The sequence below is a fragment of the Papaver somniferum genome, chromosome 2 (genome assembly GCF_003573695.1).
Source record: "Papaver somniferum cultivar HN1 chromosome 2, ASM357369v1, whole genome shotgun sequence".
NCBI classification, from domain to species: Eukaryota; Viridiplantae; Streptophyta; class Magnoliopsida; order Ranunculales; family Papaveraceae; genus Papaver; species Papaver somniferum.
In genome coordinates this window covers 138368555-138392582 of record NC_039359.1, presented here as the reverse complement: position 1 = coordinate 138392582, position 24028 = coordinate 138368555, and the positions used below count along the sequence as shown (strand labels likewise).

Here is a 24028-nt window from a genome sequence, read left to right as displayed (position 1 = left end):
TGGTGTTCACTAATAAACCAATGCCGACTTCGAACATGCCAAAAATTTCCAAGGCTTTATAGTTGAGTAAGTATTGTATTCATTGATAAATCAATACCGACAAAAAAAAATCAATACGACAGTAATCGTTGGCATTGCATTTATCATCCAATTGATGCCGAATTTTACCCTATTACTGAAATTGAAAATCTAATTTTTTATATTTTAAACCTAAAAAAGAAAGAGTTCAAATCGGTCAAAACACTAAAAAAACAAATGGGAATCACTTACCTTCTCACCGGAATGATTTTACTAAGAGGTTGAGCTTCTAAATCTTCTTCATCTTCTTGATTTGCAATTGCATGTAGTCTTTCTTTGAAATGTTGTTTTGATTTATTTTTAGCCGTATTCGCGACTCCAAGATTGGGGCAAGGCGTAAAACATTGTTTCGTTTGACTCATTTTTATAGAAAATATTAATTGACGAAGAAATTTTTGGAATCGACAAAAGAAGAAGAAGAAGAAGCTGAGGAGAATGGGGGATACAAAAGGATAATGATTAAGGTTTTAGGTTTTGTTTTTCTTTTTAACATTTTATTAGGAAAACGGATAAAGGATAATGTGGTATTTTTACCACTCAAAACCTCCCCTTATGCCAAAACTCGGCCCAATTTAACCATGAGTATCCTCCAAATAATGCTTCCTTTAAAGCGTCATTAACGAAAGAAGAAAATTTTTGTAATATTTGATTTGCCAATATAAAAATGCCAAAATTCAAATTACAACAAAAATGTTTAACATAAAGACGTGGTTTTTGGCTATTAAATTTAATTATGGGTTTTATAATACAAGCCATCTTAACAATGAGTTTCTACGAAACCCAAATCTTCGACTTAGGTTTTCCAGAAAAATTCAAAAGTTCAATTAACTTTATTGTTGAGATAAATGTATATATAATACGCTAGGATCACTGAAGTGTGGTGTTGTATAATCTTTCTTAGCATCAAATACCGGACCGAACCTTATCGATAATCTCTCTTCTGAAGATTTTTCCAGAAACTGTTTTCGGGACACTACTTATAAATGTTACTTTGCGTAATCTTTTGAATGGTGCTACCTGTAACAAACCACACACAAAACACTTCTTTGTTAATACATATACTACATATAATATACTCAATCTAGACAAACCATAAATTCGTTAATACATATACCATGTATAAATACTCAATCTAAGCAAACCACTGGACGTCGTGTGACTTTCAAAAAAATAAATGATAATATATATATATAATGTATCTTTCACTTTTTTTCCAGCAGGTTCATAAATTAAGATAAATAGAAGTTCGTCAACATCCACCTGGGATTCAATAAATTTCTGAACATCTACTTCGCTCAATGAGCTGTTGGACACGCGTACAACATATGCAGTTGGGACCTCACCAGCTTCAACATCAGGATATCTGGAATTGGTAATAATAATATAAAAGTTTAACTAAAAATTCTCAATGGGTAATCATTTTTCAACTAATGCTACTAGCTAGCCTTAAGAATGATATTTATGGATAATCTACTTCTCAAACTTACGGGATGACAACTGCATCTAGTATTTCGGGGTGAGAAACTAGCAGTCCTTCAAGATCGGCCGGTGCAATGTATAGAAAAATCATGAATATCAATAAATAATTCAACAAGAACAAAAACTGATGTAAATTATGTGGTCACTGGTCGATATAAATGAATCAGAAAGACTTTAGTGATGGTTAACTCTCCAAAAGCAAATACAGGGTAGCATTGTGTTGAATCTACTATTTCGTCAAATAATACCCAGACAGACCCAAATTTTCACAACAAAATAATTAACAATGAAAAAGAAATCGTTCTTAAGGAGATTATATGCAAAATATTCTACGAAAAGGTTGCCTTCATCACCCTTCGAAATATCCGATACCCTTCTCCACAAAAAATTATGAAGTATTCACTGACTAATATGTTACCCGAAATCCTTTATACTTGATAAGTTCTTTAATTATGTCGACAACAAAAAGTTGTCCTCGGTCATCAAAATACCCAAGATCTCCAGTGTGGAGCTAACCTTGATTATATATAATTAACTTGGTTTATCGTGGATTGTTGAGATAACCTGTACATGTTAAAAATCAGTGATAATAATTATATCAATCTATGGTAAGAAACTTAGTGATAACTAATAAGTAAGGACGATATAAGATAGTCGTGGTAAGGTCTTAAATGGCGTGAAGAAAACACAAGTGATCAAAATCAACTAGTCTACAAAATATCCCTAAAAATATAGATAATCAGCTTGTTCCCTGCATCATATAGAAGTGAAAAGAAACTCTTTGAGAAAATACATTACTCTAAAATAGGCCAAAGCCAGCATTTATAATTTAACGTACCGTTTTCAAAAACTCTATCTGTTGTGACTCCACATAAACTCATTTAAACAAGATATATTGCTTATGCACATGCCTTGCACTATGAATCAGGACATGCATTTTTGGGTACTTTTCATAATCAAATTAAACAAAAAAAAATCAATTTTTAAGATATACAAAATTATCAAATGGACCTCAATCTTTGAATTAAAACCGTGAAGGTTCCAACTTCCAACAGAATATACAATTACACACGCAAAATAATACATATAAAAAGAGAAACATATGCTGAAACACATTTATGGTTCACCTTGCATCATATTTTGGCCTCGAACCCATATTTCACCGAGATTCATTGTTCCTACACTAACAATTTTGTCAACTCCTGGGACAAGGTTTCCTGTTGAACCGGAGTTCCGGACTCCCTCATATGGATTTTCAATAGAAATAATTCCACATGTCTCTGTCATACCATAAACCTTTAAAAAACAAACGCAAACAGATATGAAATGGCAAATATTTTCTCTTAAGTCAATTCAAAAGGCTGAAGAAATGTCTTTACAAAATAAATATATTTTATAAAAATTGAGAAGCACAAAAAAGGTTCCCAACACAGAGGCTCAACATTGTGGGGGGGGAAATCAGGTAATTTTCAGGCATTCCCATATTTTTGTTATCTCTTTAAAAAGAAAATTCAACTTACATATGAAATTTTTGCTTGGAATATGCAAGGCATTGCTAATACTTTCACAAAGCAACAATTTTACAACCATATTAAAACTCAAAATCTAGATCATATTTCTTTGTGAAACTAAGATTAGATGAGAGCAGAATGACCATTGTTGCTCAAACTGTCCATTATCATAATTATGAGTGCATATATTGAGTGGGATATGCTGGTGGTTTAATTTTCAAGTAGAAGGATAGAATTAGTTGTGACATTGTCTCTGCTGCTGATAATATAATTTATGTTGTTGTTAGACTTGATGTTAGAAAACCTGAAGTTTTGATTTCCTTCATGTATGGTTCAACTTATACTAATCCTAAAAAGGATAAATATAATTTCATATATGAACTTAGTAAGGATGTGAGACAACCATGACCAGTAATAGGAAACTCAAACTTATAATAAGGTGATGGACAGTGGTGTAATATACATTGGGAATTAAGGAAGAGACTACACTTGGACCAATAATAACTTTAGTTCCGGTACTAGAAAGGTTAGGATCGATATGGATTTAGGATACAATGATTGGACCTTGATTTTTCCTTATGCATAACTTTTTCACTTAAAATTTGTGGGAACTGGTCATTGTCTTATATCTGTTACTAACAGATCCTATTCTTGTAATCTTTGGAGACCATTTAAGTTCTTCAGTACTTGTCTTAGACATGATACCTTTAAGGATACTCTAAAATCAAATTGGAATATTAACACTAATAGTACTCCATCTTCAAGTTAAACTACAAACTTCAAAGTACTAGAATAAGTGATATACAAAAAAAAAATTTATCAATAATTTGCAATCTCAACTTGATTTTGTTCAGAATCCTTCTTGCTCTAATAATCAACATATGCAAATAAGGCTCTTACAAATGACCTTGAAAGTTAGTACATATTCAAACTGAGTTTTATAGCGAAAAATCTAGGGATATAACTATTCTAGATATGGACAATAATACAAGATATTTTCATTTTCTTGTGAATAATAGAATGCACACAAACAATTTTAGTTCCCTCTGTGATTCTTAAGGAATATGGCATAATGATAGAAATGAAATCTGTAGCATTCTAACAAATCATTTTAGTTTTATTAGTTGCACAATTAATCCCACTTTTGATGACGATGTTTTTGATATTATACCTGTTGCGATAACTAGTGCTAATAATGATTACCTTGTTGTTGTTCCTACTAATAAGGAGATTGAAAGTATAGTTAAGAGTATGTCAGCTTGGATATCCCCTAGTCCAGATGGATTTCAGGCCGGCTTGTATCAAACTCAATGGGATTTGGTTGGTAAGGATGTCATTGTTGTGGTTCAAAAGTTTTTTGAGTGTGGTTTCATGCCTAAAATTTAAGCAAAACATATATTTTTCTTATCCCTAAAACTAAAGAGCCGAAAGTGGCTTCCGGTTTTAGACCTATTGGTCTTTGTAGCGTGACTTACAAAATTATCTCAAAAAATCTTGCCAACAGAATTAGACATTTCCTTAAGAAGCTTATATCTCTTTATCAAGCTTCATTTATCCCAGGGAGATCTATTTATTATGAGATCATTGTTGCACATGAAATGATTCACACGATGAAACAAAAAGAAGGTTTCGGTGGCACAATGGCCTTGAAACTTGATATGACAAAAGCTTTTGATAGGCTTGAATGGTCTTCGCTCATTAAAGTTCTTGAGAAATTTGGTTTTAACAATGTTTTATGCAACTTGATTATGCAATGTATTTCTACTACCAGTGTAAGTGTGCTTTTAAATGGTTCTCAATGTCAACAGTTTACTCCTTTTAGAAGCATAAGACAATGGGATCCTCTATCCTCATATATTTTTTTATTCTTTTTATGGAATTTATCCAGAAGTTTTATGGATAAAGTTATTTGTGGTGTTAAAGCTGCTAGGAAAGCCCATCCCATCATTCACCTGATGTTTGTTGATGACAATTTGATTTTATATAAAGATAATATACAGAATATTCATAACATAATGGACATATTTCAGAAGTTTGGTATGTAATCTGGACAACTTTTAAACTTTGATAAATCATGTGTCTATTATAGTAATAATTTGAGTCATGGAGCTTGTGCAGATCTTGCTAAATCTCTTAATATGACTCAGGTTAGTAATTATGAAGATATTTAGATCCTATTGCTCAATCTTGTGACGCCAGACTTAGGAATTGGGTTATTATCTCTTTAAACCAAGATGGTTGAACCACTACAGTCAAATATGTTCTTAAATCTTTACCCACTTACCAAATGGGATGTTTCAAGATTCCAACTACTTATATTAGTATACTTGACTTCAAAAGAATTTTCGATGGGGGCATAAGGCTAACAAAGGGATTAAGTTCATCTCTTGGTCAAATATGAATAAGCCTAAGGAATTAGTGTTAGAGCATAGCCCGGTCAACCTCGCATGTGTTGCTATCTAAAGCATGTTTGTCAATGTTAGTGATGAAAACTATAAGTCTTGATTTCTAGCCTACATAGCTAAGTCTCGGACTAGGATAGAAAAGTGTAATTGAGCTCTAGGACTTCATGGCGATTCATCATACAACGACGAAGATCTATACAAGGAACCGTGGAACTTCATCAACAAAAAGGTATGTGGAGACTTGAACTTATCTATCACTCAAAATTCTATCTCTTCTACCTCCTACTTCTTATGAGACAAAAGTCGTATGCTATATAGACTAGATCATACACATTTGATATTTCGAGCCGAGTATATCTCTCCTATCTATATCTCGAAATCATGTGTTGGTAAAGCGTTTCGCTTTGATCAAGTTTATCTTCACCTAATGACGAAAGTCATGAAAAGTTTCAATCACTTTGAGAATTGCTCTGACATGAATCGATATGTGAATAACGGCTACATAGCGTCCTCTGAGAATGTATCAATGATTTAAATAAGAGTTTAGATTACATAACCATGTATTCCTTGAACCGAAGTTTTTGAACTTTATTGATCAAGAGAAATCGGGAGGATTGTGGAATTGGCTTGCCAAGTCCGCGAACCCAGTCCGCAGACTCAGTTCGCGAACTGACGGAAGTTCTCGACCGAGAATTTCTGCTGGATTTCCAAAACTCGTTTGTGTGCTAAGTCCGCGAACTCAGTCCGTGAACCCAGTCCGCGAACTGGCGGAAGTTCTCTTTCCGAGAATTTCTGCTGAGTTTGGAAAACTCAACCGATTAACTTAAGTCCGCGAACTTGTTTGTGAACTTAAGAGGTTATGATCTAAAGATGTGCTCTGAACATGAAACTTAAATTACTAAGGAATACTTTATGCAAACCGTGGCTATAAAGTTCATGAGCCGATTCAATCGAATCGAATCATCTTTGTTTCAATTGTGTCTTGTGTAGTTACATAAGATCTCATAGCAATTGAACAACTCTTTAACTAGTTCATTTGAGTCAATTGAACTAGTTATAGTGGAGAAGAACAAGGTTAATATGAAATACTCATATGGTTGACCTTTTTGGGTTACTATGTTGAACCAACATACACGTACACGTTTGGGCATGGTTTTCACGAACCCAGTAAACGTTTACCAAAATGTGTGTGACATGCTAGGTTTTTCGATCTAAAGGTTGAGAAATATTAGCTTGAATCTAAATCAGGTTTTCATCTAACGGTGAATATGGATTACTTTGTAACTAAGGCAAAACCCTGATTTGAAGTCTATATAAAGGAGACATCTAGAATTGTGCAAAACTAATCCCCACACGTATGTGTGCTACTAGTGCGCCCGCTATAGTCGATCTCCATTAACCTTTGATTTTCTTCTCTAAAATCAGGTTAACGACTTAAAGACTTCATTGGGATTGTGAATCCAGACCGATACTACTTTATCGTAGTTGTGTGATCTGATCTTGCATCTTCTATCGTACGAGTACAATCGATTGATTGACTTGAGATCGTGAGAGTTCTCCGATAGGCAAGATAAAGAAGTCACAAACATCTTCGTCTCACTGTTTGTGATTCCTCGACAATACGCTTGTATAGTCAGGAAGGATTGTAGAGAGGTGATTGATTAATCTAGGCTGTTCTTCGGGAATATAAGACCGGATTATCAATTGGTTCCTGTTCACCTTGATTTATCAAAAGACAGAACAAAACTACGGTTAATCTGTGGGAGACAGATTTATCCTTTAATAGACTTTTCTGTGTGGGACAGATTTGTTTATTATCAAGTCTGCGATATTGGGTTGCAGCAACTCTTGGTTGTGGGTGAGATCAGCTAAGGGAATCAAGTGCGCAGTATCCTGCTGGGATCAGAGGCGTAGGAGTGCAACTGTACCTTGAATTGGTGGGAGACTGATTGGGGTTCAACTATAGTCCAGACCGAAGTTAGTTTGCAGTAGGCTAGTGTCTGTAGCGGATTAATACAATGTGTATTCAATCTGGACTAGGTCCCGGGGTTTTTCTGCATTTGTGGTTTCCTCGTTAACAAAATTTCTGGTGTCTGTGTTATTTCTTTTCCGCATTATATTTTGTATAATTGAAATAATACATATTGTGCGTTCGTGATCATCAATTGGAAATCCAATCTTTGGTTGTTGATTGATATTGATTGATCCTTGGACATTGGTCTTTGGTACCGTCCAAGTATTCCTTGTATTTGATAAAGACTTTCTATTGTTTTTAGCTTGAGTAAAAACCAAATCAAGAGAGAGATATTAACTCCTTGAGATACTTTTATCTAGATTGAGTCTGATTGTCTAGTTGATTCTCTAGCAAAGTATTTAGGAGTTAGTCCATACAGATTTCTAAGCGAAATATTGGGTGGTGTTGTTAGACCCCCGCTTTTTCAATTGGTATCAGAGCAGGCAAACACGTTTAAGACCTCATCAGTCTGTGTTTGTAGTGATCTGACTCTATGGACAAAGGTGTTATCTCTATTAACGTACCACCAGTCTTCGATGGCTCTAATTACTTATGCTGGAAAAATTGTTATGCGAGATTTTCTTCAATCACGTGATTTTCAATCATGGATATATGTGGTGAATGGTTATGATGCGCCCGTTGTTGCAGCTGGAGACGGAACTGTTCCCAAGAAAATTGGTGAATATAATGTTGCCAAGATTCTTGCTGCGAAGCAGAATTCTGAAGGGTTAAATGCTATCAATACATGCCATTGCCCCAAGTCTTCAACACCATGTGTCTAATTGCACTAGGTCTAAAGATGCTTGGGATATCTTAGAAACCGTATTTGAAGGAAACTCCAGTGAAAAGGAAGCTAGGTTTTAAAACCTTAATTCCGATTGGGAGAACCTTCGTATGGAAGATGAAGAAACATTTGATGAGTTTAATCACAAAGTGTCTGAAATTGTTAATTCATCTTTTGCATTGGGTAAGACTACCTGAAAAGGACATTGTGATGAAAATTCTCAGATCGCTGTCATCTAGATACGAGTATAAGAAGCATGCCATCGTTGAAGGAAATAACCTCAATAATCTTTCCAGAAACACCTCGGTTAGGAAGCTAAAGATCTTTGACCATGAGCATACATCCAAAGTCGGTAAGGATGCTTCCTTTAAAGCACAGAAGAGCATTAAAATACTTGCCAAAGGTAAAAGTGTTCATGTCTCTGAGGATGATCAGTCTGAGAATGATTTTTCAGATGAAGACCTTGACAAGTCGGTCTCCTTGATCACAAGACAGTTTAGGGATCTTCTGTTGAAGAGAAGTAAACGGTTTTCAAGAGACAAAACTAGGTCATCAGACAAACCTCACGGTCGCGTACCTCCTAAAAACAGGGATGCTGACGAGGTTGATGACGAGGACATTCCTCAGTACTTTAAGTGTAAGGTTTTTGGCCATTTTGCTAACGAATGCCCAAATCGTAGAAAATACACTGGGAACAAAGGTCTAGCTGTAACACTTGATGAAATGTCTGAAACCTATGATTCCGATGAAGATAGGAAATCAAGTGTAGGGCTCCTTGGTGAAAACATCGATTTTGATACTTGTAGCAATACATATATCAACCTCAATGGGTTCGGAGAAGAAGGGAACCCAATCAAGCTGGAAAATTCTCTAACTGGGAACCCTGTCAGTAATGTTTCAGGATCTACTGTATGTCTAGCTGCTTGCACATCTCAGATGCCTTAATAATATCCAAGTTTGATGTGCTCGTTTTGTTCGATGAAGGGACACGAACTATCAAGGTGTTACAAGTACAAGCACCAAATAAGGCACGCCAGCAAACTTCAACGAAGAGCAGATCGATTAGCAAGGAAGCTGAAACTTGCTCGAAGACCGCCGAGGTATGTATGATCTTATCTTCGTCTAAGAAGTTGGTTTCCAGGGATAGAGTAAGACCATTTGAAAAGAAAGTATGGTCGAATCGTTTTGATAGACAGAAGTCTGAAGATTCCTCCCTTGAGGAAAAAGATGGACAAATCGTTGTTCATCGCAACACAACTTGATTGTGTTGTTGGGAAAATCTTGTCTCATGTACCTGATTGAAAAGAGACAAGATTGAGTGCTGAATTCAGGCTTCAGTAAAGTATTTCCTTCTTTTCTTAGATTTGTTATGTTCTGTCTATCAAATAAAATAAAGGGTTATTATCAAAAATTCTACCCTTTATAGGGTTTTAGAGTTGGGCGTATACGAACCTGTCAATAGGTTTCGAACCCTACATTCCTTTTTCCTTTTTGACATCCTATATAAGATTGCTTGTTGAGTTAAGTGATTCAATCACATAAATCCAATTGTTTATAACTGTTCTCAAAGCACCATGTCAGATGGAAAGGATGTCAACATGATTGTTAAATCTTCAATCAAGGAAAAAGAAAAATCTCCTGTTTCTAAGTCCCTGAAAAGAAAAAGAAGGAATACAAGAAATCCCAGGGTTGTGCCTTCTAACTCTCAGAAGTTCTCCGATGTTCTTGATGAGTTGAAGGAAGTAAGAAAGGAGATTCGTGAAATAAAGGCTTTTGTGTCAAAGTCCTTAGAAATTCAGAGAGCCCTGGTACAACATAATCAACCAAGACAGTTCGTTGATATAAACTCCTATCTTCGTGAACCATATGTTCCAATGGCTGTTGACAACAAGGAGTTCGGGAATGATGCTGAACTTCTCAAAGGCATTGTCGCCTAGGATGTCTTCTTTTTGGATTAGTTAGAAGAATAACTAGTGCTTTGAATAGCGATGATTGTGAGTACACATAGTTATTTTTGTTTTCATCTTCTTATGTTATTTTTTAGGTTTATTGGTTTTAAATTCTAAAAATATTTGGAGGATGATGTTTATTGCAGTATTTTAATGGTTTGTGATATTGCAATACTTTTATGGGATATGTAGTGTTTGCGTCCGTGAACTTGAAGTTCCCATATTGCGATCAAAAGTAAAGTCGTTCATGAATCGGTATTCGTATTGATGAAAGGACGAATGGACTTTTGACATATACAAAAGTTATGCCTATGCAGTCATGTATTTGATGGAAAATAGGATAAAATCTTTTGTTAAACAAGGATAAAGTATGTTATGTCGTTATGATGGAAAATAGAATAGATCCTTGTATGTTATCCACGGTATTGATCTTCATTGATCCATTTTATTATGTTTTACCGTGAAGGCTCCATTGTATGTCTTATGTTGAGCACCTTACAACTAAGTCGATTTACCTTGGCTTTATTGGTTGCTCCATGAGATGATATATGTCGAGCATTAGGAACTAAATTAATCAACTAGTTTGGTTATTTAGTTAGTACTCCATAAGTTTTCTTTCTTATGTTGAGTACATGTACGGTTAAGGTTGTCATATTCTATGATGAACTTAGTCGGGGTTCCATAAGTTCTTTTATGTTGAGCCCAAAATAGTTAAATTGATTACTTCGGTGATTAGTTAGGTTATTTGTATTCCAATTAGATTAATTATAGGTTCTCTTGTAATTAATCTAGTTGAGTTTTCGTATATTCCACAAGTTCTTGTGTTGAGTATATGAAAGGCTACACTATCATGTTCTATTGGTTAATGTAGTCGTATATTCCTTATGTTGAGTATTTGAACGGTTAAGTTAGTCATCTCCGTGTGATTGACTTAATCGTAGCTCCGTGAGTTTACTTATGTTGAGCACTTTCAATTAAATTGATCACTTTTGTGGTTTGATTTAGTTGCGTATTCCAATTGAATTAATCATGGGTTTACTTGTGGTTAATTTGGTTGAATTTTGGATATAGAAAATCATTCTCATGGTTTTTAGTGTCCAAATTAAAAAAATCATTCTTTTCTTTCGAAATTAAGGTCGCTCTTGTTGTTCTCTCGGGAATGACATCAAATGGGGGTGAGTTCTTTTGAACTTGTGCTTAATGATAATATCTTGCGGGGAGTGCGGATGTGGAATTTTATAGGGGTTATCTTGTATCTTAAAACTCCTTGATGAATGTTGTTAGCTTTGGCTATTAGATTGCATCTAAATTAAGTTGGTATGTATTTTTCTTTTGGTCATGAAATGTCTCTTGTGGAAATTTCATTATGATCCCATTCTTGTACCTTTGCCAATTTTGTTGACAAAAAGGGGGAGAAATATTGTAGTTCACACTACAAATACATATGGTTTTCGGATCATTATGTAAGGGGAAGTGGTTTCCATGATCGGTATGGAGTATTGACTAAGGGGGAGTGATACATATCACCGTAGTATTATTGTTAAAGTCGTGATACAATTGGACTTTGATGTTATATAATAATACTATGAAACTGTATAATAATGATCGAAAATCTCGATTTCTCTCATTGTTATAGCTACGGATCTTCAACAACGATGGTGCTAAACTTACAACCTTTGGGATCATTGGAGTACTTGGAAGGACGAAGATTTCAGGGAACGTTGAAGATTAGACTATGGAATAGGAGCCACTAAAGTTTATCTTTTTTATATTCCATATGTATTAATAGTTTTGTAACTAAAATTGACAAAGGGGGAGATTGTTAGAGCATAGCCCGGTCAACCTCGCATGTGTTGCTATCTCAAGCATGTTTGTCAATGTTAGTGATCAAAACTATAAATCTTGATTTCTAGCCTACATAGCTAAGTCTCAGACTAGGATAGAAAAGTGTAGTTGAGCTCAAGGACTTCATGGAGATTCATCATATAACGACGAAGATCTATACAAGGAACCGTGGAACTTCATCAACGAAAAGGTATGTGGATACTTGAACTTATCTATCACTCAATTGTCTATCTCTTCTATATCCTACTTCTTATGAGACAAAAGTTGTATGCTATATAGACTAGATCATAGACATTTGATATTTCGAGCTGAGTATATCTCGCCTATCTATATCTCGAAATCATGTGTTGGTAAAGCGTTTCGCTTTGATCAAGTTTATCTTCACCTAGTGACGAAAGTCATAAAAAGTTTCAATCACTTTGAGAATTGCTCTGACGTGAATCGGTCTGTGAATAACGGTTACATAGCGTCCTCTGAGAATGTCTCAATGATTGAAATAAGAGTGTAAATTACATAACCATGTATCCCTTGAACCGAAGTTTTCGAACTTTGTTGATCAAGAGAAATCGAAAGGATTGTGGAATTGGCTTGCCAAGTCCGCGAACCCAGTCCATAGACTCAGTCCGCGAACTGACGGAAGTTCTCGATCGAGAATTTCTGATGGATTTTCCAAAACTCGTTTGTGTGCTAAGTCCGCGAACTGGTGTAAGTTCTCTTTCCGAGAATTTCTGCTGAGTTTGGAAAACTCAACCGATTAACTTAAGTCCGCGAACTTGTTTGTGAACTTAAGAGGTTATGGTCTAAAGATGTTCTCTGAACATGAAACTTAAATTACTAAGGAATGCTTTATGAAAACCGTGGCTATAAAGTTCATGAGCCGATTCAATCGAATTGAATCATCTTTGTTTCAATTGTGTCTTGTGTAGTTACATAAGATCTCATAGCAATTGAACAACTCTTTAACTAGTTCATTTGAGTCAATTGAACTAGTTATGGTGGAGAAGAACAAAGTTAATATGAAATGCTCATATGGTTTACCTTTTTGGGTTACTATGTTGAACCAACATACACGTACACGTTTGGGCATAGTTTTCACGAACCCAATAAACGTTTACCAAAATGTGTGTGACAAGCTAGGTTTTTCGATCTAACGGTTGAGAAATATTAGCTTGAATCTAAATCAGGTTTTCATCTAACGGTGAATATGGATTGCTTTGTAACTAAGGCAAAACCCTGATTTGAAGGCTATTATATAAAGGAGACATCTAACATTGTGCAAAACTAATCCCCACACGTCTGTGTGCTACTAGTGCGCCCTCTAGAGTCGATCTCCATTAACCTTTGATTTTCTTCTCTAAAATCAGGTTAACGACTTAAAGACTTCATTGGGATTGTGAAGCCAGACTGATACTACTTTATCGTAGTTGTGTGATCTGATCTTGCATCTTCTATCGTACGAGTACAATCGATTGATTGACTTGAGATAGTGAGAGTTCTCCGATAGGCAAGACAAAGAAGTCACAAACATCTTCGTCTCACTGTTTGTGATTCCTCGACAATCCTCTTGTGTAGTCAGGAAGGATTTGTAGAGAGGTGATTGATTAATCTAGGTTGTTCTTCGGGAATATAAGACTGGCCGATTATCAATTGGTTCTTATTCACCTTGATTTGTCAAAAGATGGAATAAAACTAGGGTTTATCTGTGGGAGACAGATTTATCCTTTAATAGACTTTTCTGTGTGGGACAGATTTGTTTATTATCAAGTCTGCGATTTTGGGTTGCAGCAACTCTTGGTTGTGGGTGAGATCAGCTAAGGGAATCAAGTGCGCAGTATCCTGCTGGGATCAGAGGCGTAGGAATGCAACTGTACCTTGAATCGGTGGGAGACTGATTGGGGTTCAACTATAGTCCAGTCCGAAGTTAGTTTGCAGTAGGCTAGTGTCTGTAGCGGCTTAATACAGTGTGTATTCAATCTGGACTAGGTCCCGGGGTGTTTCTGCATTTGCGGTTTCTTCGTTAACAAAATTTCTGGTGTCTGTGTTATTTCTTTTCCGCATTATATTTTATATAATTGAAATAATACAGATTGTGCGTTCGTGGTCATCAATTGGAAATCCAATCTTTGGTCGTTAATTGATATTGATTGATCCTTGGACATTGGTCTTTGGTACCGTCCAAGTATTCCTTGTATTTGATAAAGACTCACTATTGTTTTTAGCTTGAGTAAAATCAAATCAAGAGAGAGATATTAACTCCTTGAGTTACTTTTATCTAGATGGAGTCTGAGTATCTAGTTGATTCTCTAGCAAAGTATTTCGGAGTTAGTCCATACAGATTGCTAAGCGAAATATTGGGTGGTGTTGTTAGACCCCCGCTTTTTCAATTAGGTTGACTAGGATTTAGGAATTTAGAGACTTTCAATGATTCTCTTTTCTTCATCAACAAAAGCTTAGTGGTAATAGCACTTGGATGTGAAAAGGTATTTACAGATGCAAAGATATTATCTATAAAAATAGTTTCTAGAGTGTGAGTTGTGGTACCTGTAGATGGTGAAATTTGGATAAGGGGAAAAAGTATAATTTCAAGACCATAGATAACATTCAACTCTCACGGGAGATATTAATCCCTTGGTCCTCAAGGAACTCATATCCACGATTTCTAGGATACGTCCCCGCGAGACACTTCTAGTCGTGATGTCGTGACTCCTAGCGCACATCCACGACGAGATAATATTAGTCACGTAGGTTCTGTAGAGCGTAAAACGTCCCCGACATACTTATGAACACGAACAACCACAATTCCATCATGTCTTCACGAGACGCAACTGATTGTGATTCCATGATTCCTAGTATACATCCTCGACGAGATATTGTTGGTCATGTAGGCTCTGTAGATGCGTAAAAACGTCCACCATGGACTTATGACCCAGAGCAGAGATATGCATGTCTCCTGTAAGCGACTCACCCTATTTGAGATCAAGGACTGATTCATAGTACATCATCGCAAGATACACTGGTCATGCCTGCTCTAGGCTCTAACTCGACTTACTAAGGTTTCCGAATAACTCCTAGGACATCCCCACGGGATACGCTAGTTATTCTGCCTACGGTCCCTTTCGACATACTCCTAGAACATCCTTTCGAGATACACTGGTCTTGTTGGCCCCATCATATGGACACACAGTTGATTCCTAGCACATCTCTGCAAGATACGCTGGTCAAAGACAAGTGAGACAAAGTATCGCAGAGATATTAATCGGGCGTACAAAGCCTTTTCTCTCTCTTCAGGACGAGTCCCAGCTGACCACAGAGAGATTCAGATCCGTTAAGAAAATCTTCCTAGAGCTTTTGATCCGTCCTTAAAACCTCAGAAAGATTCAAATCTCCCTGCAAAATCTCGGAGAGATTCACATCTCTTTGCAAAATCTTGGAGAAATACAAATCTCTCTTCAAAATCTCGGAGAGATTCACATCTCTCTGCAAAATATCGGAAAGATTCACATCTTTTCTCGAAATCCCAGAGAGATTCACATCTCTCCACAAACTCTCAGAGAGATTCAAATCTCACGGGAAATTTGAAACAAGGCTGAATATTCCTCATGGTAGGCAGGAGCCTCATGTAGGAATCAAGTCTCCTTTTCAGACTCTACACACGAATTCTGGAGCATCCCATGCCTTTTCAAGTGACTCATCCTAGTCATTCTTACAAATCGGAGAATATCTCTCTATCTTGGCCAACTCGGCTAAAGTAAATATTTCTTTCTCTCAACACATCATCACAAAGGCTGACTCAGCTTCACAAAAATGGGGTGATAACAATTAGGATTTGTTCTGGCAGTCTACGGCACGTGTGAGAAATACCCGACTTATTTTTTCACCGCAAAAGAGAGTAAAGGCGGTGGAATAATGAGATAAACTCAACCTAGATTATCTCTATATATTCCTGAAAAGATGGGAGAATTGCTCCGCACGGCAAGGAAATCAATCCTTATCTTCACCGACCTGAGATTAGAGAATTCAATTATAAATAGGTCCTCTATTTCTCCAAGAAAACACGATCTTTCTCATAACCTCTCAGAGCAATTCTTCTCCAAACCCTAGAATTCTCTGATCTCTCTCTTCGTCTGCTTCCCTCCCTTAGACCAGCTCTAAACCTCTCATGTGATTGAAACATCCTTTTAACGGAAAATGTGCGTGGTTTAGGAGAAGATTGTTCGTGCTCAACCTCCCGTAACTCACTTTCAGAAACCCTAGAATCCCACTTTAGCCTCTCATCGATTTTAGGTAACTTTTGGCGACCACAGTAGGAGGTTGTTCACTCAGTTATAGATCTTAATCATGGTCACTATTAGGAAGGAAGTCGATTCCACCAATCCAAACACAAAAACGTTTCATTGATTCAGTCTTTGTAAATCCATTACAGATTTTGTCGAGAGAGTTATCCCTACCAGCACTTCCTCTTAATTTCGAGTTTGACCTTAGAGAATAGGTTAGTGATCTCTTCCTGCATAATGAAACGTCCCAGTAACCTATTTCCATAAAGATCTACTGCTAATCCTTGAAAACGTTGGGTAAGGACCAAGGAGAACTCCCGGAGACTCAACAGAATCTTGCAAAATCTCAAATTGACATCCAGACTTATCTGAAAACTCCTTTGGAGTTACTTGTAGGGATAGATCCAACAAATCTAGATCGATACACGTTTCCTAAAGAATGAGTACTAAAACTGCTGAGAATAACACTGACGGGATCCTGCCTGCAATCGACCTCACCGGAGAAGATAAAGCTCATTACGACGTGACAGAGCAAAAGGAGCAATCATCCATCCGACCTTATCACTCTCAAGGACCAGATGACGCTCTAAACTTGGATATTCTGACGAATATTTGCTCCAAAGTTCGTTTAGGTCAAGGGCCCTCAACCTGATCACAGTGGACTCGGGAAGTTTCCTACAGGTGTTTGGAAAAAGCTATGGAAAACAAAACTTCCTCACATGACTAAATTGTTTATGTGAAAGTGTCTGAAAAATATTGTCCTAACTAGACAGAAAATTTCTAGATACAAACGTGATATTGATATGCATTGTAGTTTGTGTAATGATCCTCTTGAGTCATTTGATCATTTTTTTTATTTGATGTGCAAGATCCGTTTGACTAATAGTGAATGTTAATACCAATAATATTCTATCTCCGCATAACAGTTGGATTATTAGTAGTATTACTAATAAGTTATATTTGCTAATGACTACTATTTGGTTCATATGGAAAGATAGGTGTGCTCTTATCATTCAAAACATCAAGCCAAATAGGCAGTCAACAGTTGGGAGGATTCTAAGCTTAATCAATAGTTATTGTATCACTAGTGTTAGTAGTAATACATCATTGCAGGTTCAAGGATGTGATGCTCTTGATAATTATTGTAAAATTAATATAGATGCATCATTTGTTAAAGCAACATTACAAGGTGATGTTAGACCAATTAATAGAAATTTTACAGGTGCCTGCTGTGGAGTCAGAGGGACATATTTCAATGGAAGGATGCTAAAGGATAATGAAGTGGAGCAGCTAGAATGTCCAGTCATGAAAGAAGCTGTTGAATGGGCTGCTACTGGAAGCTGTGAAAGAGTAGTCTTTGAATCGGATAATGAATCTTTAATAAAATCCATAAACGAGGAAAACTCCTATGTTCATTGGATGAATGAGAATGTTATTTTTAACATTAAATTTTCCGGAGACAGTTACAGATTTTGGTTCTTTAAGTGGGTTTGTAGGACTAAGGGCAGTGTAGCTGACTTCTTAGCTAAAAAAACAAGAAATGAAAGAAGTGATTCTGATTTTGACGAGGAAATATCCCAAAATATTCTACCGTTTATATGGGCTGATACCAACACTACTAAGGGATGATAACATTTCATATATGATAAAAAAAAACGATCCTCATCGTTGGATCGGCTAAATGGTATCAGCCTCTAAGTAATACTGGTATCAGCCCATATAAATCATGCATCTGAGATATTCAGTTCGTAGTTGCAAAAGAACTACAACATGTGACTGCTTAACCTATCAATAAAATCTTTTCTTGGATCAAAAAAAAGAACAATATACCTTCAAAGTGATCAAAAGAAATGTGATTTGAAAATCATCCCACAACAATTACCTGAATAATTGGCACATGTGGTAACTTCTTTGCACATTCTTCCATCATATCCTTCCCAAGTGGTGCCGCACCAGAACCAAGAACCTTTAGAGATGACAAATCATAATTCTTCACAAAACTTTCCTTGGCCAAAGCAAGTATAATTGGAGGAACAACATATAAATGAGTAACTCTATATTTCTCCACTGATCTCAAAACCATTTGTAAATGGAATTTTCCCATTGAAACCAACATATTCCCTCTCTGCAGTTGTGAATACGCTATATTGGAGATCACAATATGAAACATTGGAACGACACAAAGAAACACATTATGCATTTCTCCATTACAATCCTGATCTGAGCAAAAAAATTGAGATGCAGCAATAAAATTTCTGTGTGTTAATACCACACCCTTACTAGTACCTGTAGTACCAGATGGGTACAGTAACGCAGCAGTATCAGTTTGCATGACAGGAGCAAATCTAAAATTCCGCGAAACCGGCCCAGACAATTCAACTAACTTAGAAAATTCCGTGAATTTTGAACCAGATAAAGAACTTGAAGAACACAACATCACAAATGGCAAACCAAACCCTTTAACTTTTTCATACAACTGATCAACAGTAACAATCAATTTCGGCTTAGAATCTTTGATTTGCTTTGAAATTTCACCAGTTGTGTACGAAGGATTAACAGTAGTAGCTATAGCACCAATAGCAGCAATTCCTAGAAAACATATAACGAACTGAGCAGAATTTGGGGCAATAATCAAAACCACATCACCTTTTCTTATACCCAACTTGACAAAACCATTAGAAACCTTAATGACCATAGATTTCAATTCTTCAAATGTTAATGATTCACCAGAATCAATGTCAATGATGGCGGTTTTATCAGCATAAGAGCTTGAGTTTCTGAATAGAAATGAGACTAATGAAGTGTTTGGATCTTTAGGTAGATTTACAGGTGGTCTCAAAGATCTGTAAATTCCATCATTTCCATAACCAGACTTCTCCATTGAAGTTGTTGAAAACAACTAATCAAACATTGATTGTCACCTTTGAGTTTTGAGTATTTGTAGTTGATTTAGTGTTTAAAGTCCGACAAAAGATCGTGGACAGTTAACAAGATCCAGCCAAACTGTTCCTTCGCCATGTGGTAACAATTTTATTTAGTCAATGAAAGGTTTTTGTTATTAGAAGAGACGACAAGCCATATAATTTTAGACAAAAAAAATTAACTTGCAATTATCCAATCCAATTAAAAATTATCACTAGTCTTCCAACCCAAATATAGGATTCCAATGTTAATTTCACTGTCAGTTTATCAGAGACATCTAACAGTTCCACAGTAATAAACATTTATCCTACAGCTCATGATTAGTTTACTAAAATTTCTCATTGTACCTATTAATAATGATCGATTTGGTGGTCTCAAAACGAAGATCCTGCCCATCCGAGTCAACCTCTTACTCTGGATCAGGGGAGCCACCGGGGACCAGCTGCATTAGAAAATTGCAGAGACTCAGACACTTGGGATGCTAAACAAGAAAAAGTGCAAAATGCGAAAAAGAACAAAATTTTCCGCCTCGTTTGAAGTTGTCATACAATGTTGCAACTCCAAAGCTTCTATATAATCAGGGTGGAATGGTATACTTACAATGGCAATATTGTTTCCATTAAGCAGTATTTGGTCAAGCTTCGTAACTCGTCGTCCTTCGGCAGTTATTTCACTACAATGTGCAAAAGGTACAACACCGAATGAAATCACAAATAAGAAACGAAACTTGCGTCAAACGGCAATCAGCTATAAAAATAGAAACAGAAATTTGAACAAAAATGCCATATATGAAGTAGTTTGAGACATGTGCAAATGAAACTACTTCAGTTAAAAGTTAGGAACACAGCAGATATTAGAGATTCTCATAAATTTGTATTGCTCGATGCTGGAAAAAGCAACAATTCAGCTCAATCAGATCAAGGGGTAGGTCTAAATCCTAGACTGGTAGGTCTAAATCCTAGGCAAAGGAGAAATTAAAGATAATAACGTATCTTAGTTTCTAAAACGATGTGAAACAATCGAAGGACTTAACCCAGTCTTATAATGATACCATAACTAAGAAGCTTATCTCAAACCACACAACAGAAATTCTTCCAAGAGAACATAAGAAGTACTACACATTGAGATTTATGTGCACAAACTTTTACAGCCGTAACATAGCCAAGATTTGGATATGCTATACTATTGTAAGCAAGAGAGGGAGAGAGTGAGAGAATTACTATTCAGTGACGTCTTCAAGGACCATGTTTACATAAACATCAAATCCCCGAAGGGTTCCAACCAACTCCTTGTCACCCTTCATTATTACCCATATCTTTGATCCTATGCACCGATCAATCAACTCTGAAATGCACCACCAACCAAATTATGTTACCTCTCAAAAGGTTAAACGCGATAACAATAAACAGGTTATGCTTGTATTTATATGTATGAGAGGGAATATACCCGATGGGAGTAGCTGTGATGGATTGCTTGACATCTTCTCTTACCCCTCCAAATTTTTCTTCACCCACGAGTCGCTTCCAGATTTCCTTCACTAATTCAAATCACACAAAAAAAATATGATAAAAAAGCTAGCAACAAAAAACTCTGGTAAAAGAAAGTTTTTTGAAAGCAACAAACCTTAAAGAGAATGCATACCATACGATTAGAGTTTACAGCCCAATACTAGGCCCATTAATGGATTCAACCAAATATAGAAAGAACTTCCTTTTATGTTCTCTACTTCCTTGTAGGAATCAGAATGGTTTATGGAAACAACTTCCTTATAAAAATCAGAATGGTTTATGGAAACACCATGCCAAAAGCTATAAATAGATGATCCTAAAAAGCTTAGCCTCCCACAAACATACAGATTCAGTATTCTTTATCTCTGCATCCTCTCATCAAGTCTTGTTCAATTCATCAACTTAAGCTAAGAAGATATGGGTTCCAGTACCAAAGCCTTGGTTTTCTTCCTAGTAACAATGATTGCAGCAGCTTCGTCAATGGCTGCAACTTATGATGTTGGTGATGCTTCTGGTTGGACAATCATGGGAGGGGTCAATTACAATAAGTGGGCTTCTTCCAAGACTTTTCACGCTGGAGACACCCTTCGTAAGTTTCTTCTTTTCAGTTTTTCTGTCAATTTTTATCTGTTAAATCTTAGCTAGTTTTTTTTTTTTTTTTCATCTTTTCTTAATGTAGTATACGTTTATTGTTTATTTTAGGTTTCGTCTACAACCGAGATTTCCACAACGTCTTACAAGTGACATCTTCAGACTATGAATCATGTACTACAACAGCTCCACTCGCCACCTATGCAACAGGGAACGACGCTATTTCAATCATGGGGGGTGATGATCACTTCTATTTCATCTGTGGTATCCCTGGTCACTGTGAAATGGGCCAGAAGGTTGACATTCAAGTTGCTGCCCAAGGTCCAGCTATTTCACCAACTTCGGCAACTCCACCACCACCCTCTAAATCTTCTGCGTCTTATCTTCTCTCTAGCAGTCTCCTTGTCGGTTTAGTTGGCGCCGCAACTTATCTTATTTCCATGCACTAGTTTTGCTTATAAGTCTTTTTGAGGTTAAATTCTTTAAGACTAATTACAGTAGGGATTTTTATAGTTTTTTTAATTTGGCAATCCTGGTATGCTTGATTTGTAAGAAACTTCAACAATCTGATTTGGATTTTTATGGAATTTATTGAGAAGTATGTTTATAAATATGCAGTTGCTTCAAAAAATAGCAATCAATAAATCATTAAACCCTAAACCCTATTTTGCGAAGAATTAGGGCACCCCACGTCCAACTCCATTTTTAAAGTAAATCAATGTGAGTGTAGACTAGAGTTACGAATACCACATATATTGAAGTACCCAGTAAACGATACCAATAACATTTCTACTCTAAACTCAAAGAACTTCTAGATTAAAGAAGAACAAAGGAAGTAGAAGAAAATCTACGCCTTTTTGTTTTTAGGGTTTTGAGAAGTGAGTAAAACTCCAGCGATGTTGCACTAGTTATTTAGGTCTTTTTTCATGTACAAAGAAAACCACATATCAAAATAATGTACAACAGAGAGAGTCAAGAGGCACCTGAACCGCAGACAAGCACGAGAGCAAGGTCTGTTACTGGATCGCAATCTCCGAAGACACTGAACCGCAGACAAGCACGAGAGCAATATCAAAAGTTAATTTCTTTTCGCAATGAAATTCTAATGCTTATGAGTCCAAGCCTTGAACATCCATGAACACAATTTTAACCTGGCAAAGTATATATGAGCAAATACTAAGATTTGAATCTCTAATTCCCCATCATGTTACTCAGAACTGTTTGAATCAAGTCGAAGACTTCGCGTTTGGCAGCATTCATATACAATGCTCTGAAAGTGTCTCTAAATTGCCTTAAACCTCTCTCCAACTAAAGCTACAGGTACCCCCTCTCTCTCACTAAACGGGGATTAATGATGAAACTCTAAATTCAACTTATCTATATTTTGAAATTAATGAAAAATCGGCATCTATGAACATGTTAATGATACCTCTAGTGATACTACCAGATAAAGAATTTAGGGTTTTAGTTAGTGTCCAACAGATTCATGAATTTTGGAGAGCGAATAAATCCCATTTGATAATCACAATTTTGAGTAATTGAAGATTCTATAATGTACAATTAAAGTTATAACCTTGATTCAACATGTATCACTCATATTTGGAGACAAAGACATTATGCTATAACGAAGCTAATTTCATACCCAGTAGTTTACAATCTGTGAACCAGCAACACCCGTTATAAAGTTTGGTGTTTCTAAAGTTTCTAACAAGTTACAGGTTACAACAATACGAGTGGTGAAGTTCAAAAATCCATACCTCAATTTTTGGGAACGAAGAAGAAAAGCCCTTTGTAATCTCAGATCACCTCCCAGCCAGAGACGAGGAAGAAGCTCGAGAGTTTGGTTTTTTTTTTTTCTTTTACGGATTTTGTTGGTTTTCTATGAGGTAGTTCGTGCCTGTGCCTGGGCCTTGGGCCGTGTATCAAGAGAAGAAAAAAAAGACACCCAAACTTTGTTATTCAAAGCCGGCATAACATGAAGACCCTTCAGGTGAAGTCACATAGCAATATGTATTTGAATGCCCTCCAGTGGGGAACTTGATGATACCATCTTATTGTAAAATGCATCAGGAATGCCGTGAAGTTTGTGGAGGGTAAGGTCTGAAGACCGAAAATCGCATGGGTCATTCATATTATGACAATTTGAACAGGTTTATTTATACAGCACCAGACCGCAGAGGACTTGTCAAAAGATTTCACGGAAAGATTAGTACTATAAACCTTTCTGGAGGCTGAAGTAGCTGTGAGTCATGGTGCACTTAAGACTTGTGCATTTTGTGTCAATCAATGACTTTAAGAAAGTAGAGACACTGCTTTACAAGGAAGTCCTCTCTTTTTTTTATTAGATCAGTAAATCTTTTGTGCTTACCCTATTCATTTCTTTTTGTTTGCGCAGAGTGTGTTTGGCGTTTTGAGGTCGACTTGATCAGCATAGAAGAGGACATATCGTTCCTCAGATATGGCTACTTGTCACCCGATAAGGATGCCGATGTAAGGAAAGAAGTGACAAAGCTATGTAGCCAATTGCGACCCCATACATGTTAATTTGTACCCAAAATTACTTCTAGGTACTAAACACGATGATTATGTGAAATTAGGGCTAAAACAATGAAGATAAACAATTGGAGACAATAATTTAACGTGGTTCGGCAAGTTGTGCCTACATCCA

General features: G+C 36.3%; 2 protein-coding genes and 1 pseudogene across 4 annotated transcripts; 1 reads left to right on the top strand and 2 right to left on the bottom strand.

Annotated features, from left to right (window-relative positions):
* Window positions 1-981: 981 nt before the first annotated feature.
* LOC113354006 lies at window positions 982-19225 on the bottom strand (annotated as a pseudogene).
* Window positions 19226-19422: 197 nt separating this feature from the next.
* LOC113349249 (sm-like protein LSM5) lies at window positions 19423-23204 on the bottom strand. Of its 3 annotated transcripts, none has more exons than XM_026593182.1 (6): window positions 23118-23204; window positions 22344-22402; window positions 20708-20798; window positions 20482-20605; window positions 19862-19934; window positions 19423-19703 (listed from the first exon to the last, which is right to left on the bottom strand). In XM_026593182.1, the coding sequence occupies exons 3-6, from the start codon at window positions 20739-20741 to the stop codon at window positions 19671-19673; spliced, it is 264 nt and encodes an 87-aa protein (XP_026448967.1). In that variant the 5' UTR covers window positions 20742-20798; window positions 22344-22402; window positions 23118-23204; the 3' UTR covers window positions 19423-19670. The 3 variants fall into 3 exon arrangements, with proteins under 3 accessions (XP_026448967.1, XP_026448969.1, XP_026448968.1); XM_026593184.1 differs by having other exon boundaries at window positions 20708-20793; XM_026593183.1 differs by having other exon boundaries at window positions 22344-22511; window positions 23118-23196.
* Window positions 20824-22309, top strand: LOC113349250 (mavicyanin-like). The gene is made up of 2 exons (XM_026593185.1): window positions 20824-21358; window positions 21472-22309. Exons 1-2 carry the CDS (start codon window positions 21187-21189, stop codon window positions 21807-21809), a joined length of 510 nt encoding a protein of 169 aa, XP_026448970.1. The 5' UTR covers window positions 20824-21186; the 3' UTR covers window positions 21810-22309.
* Window positions 23205-24028: the final 824 nt, after the last annotated feature.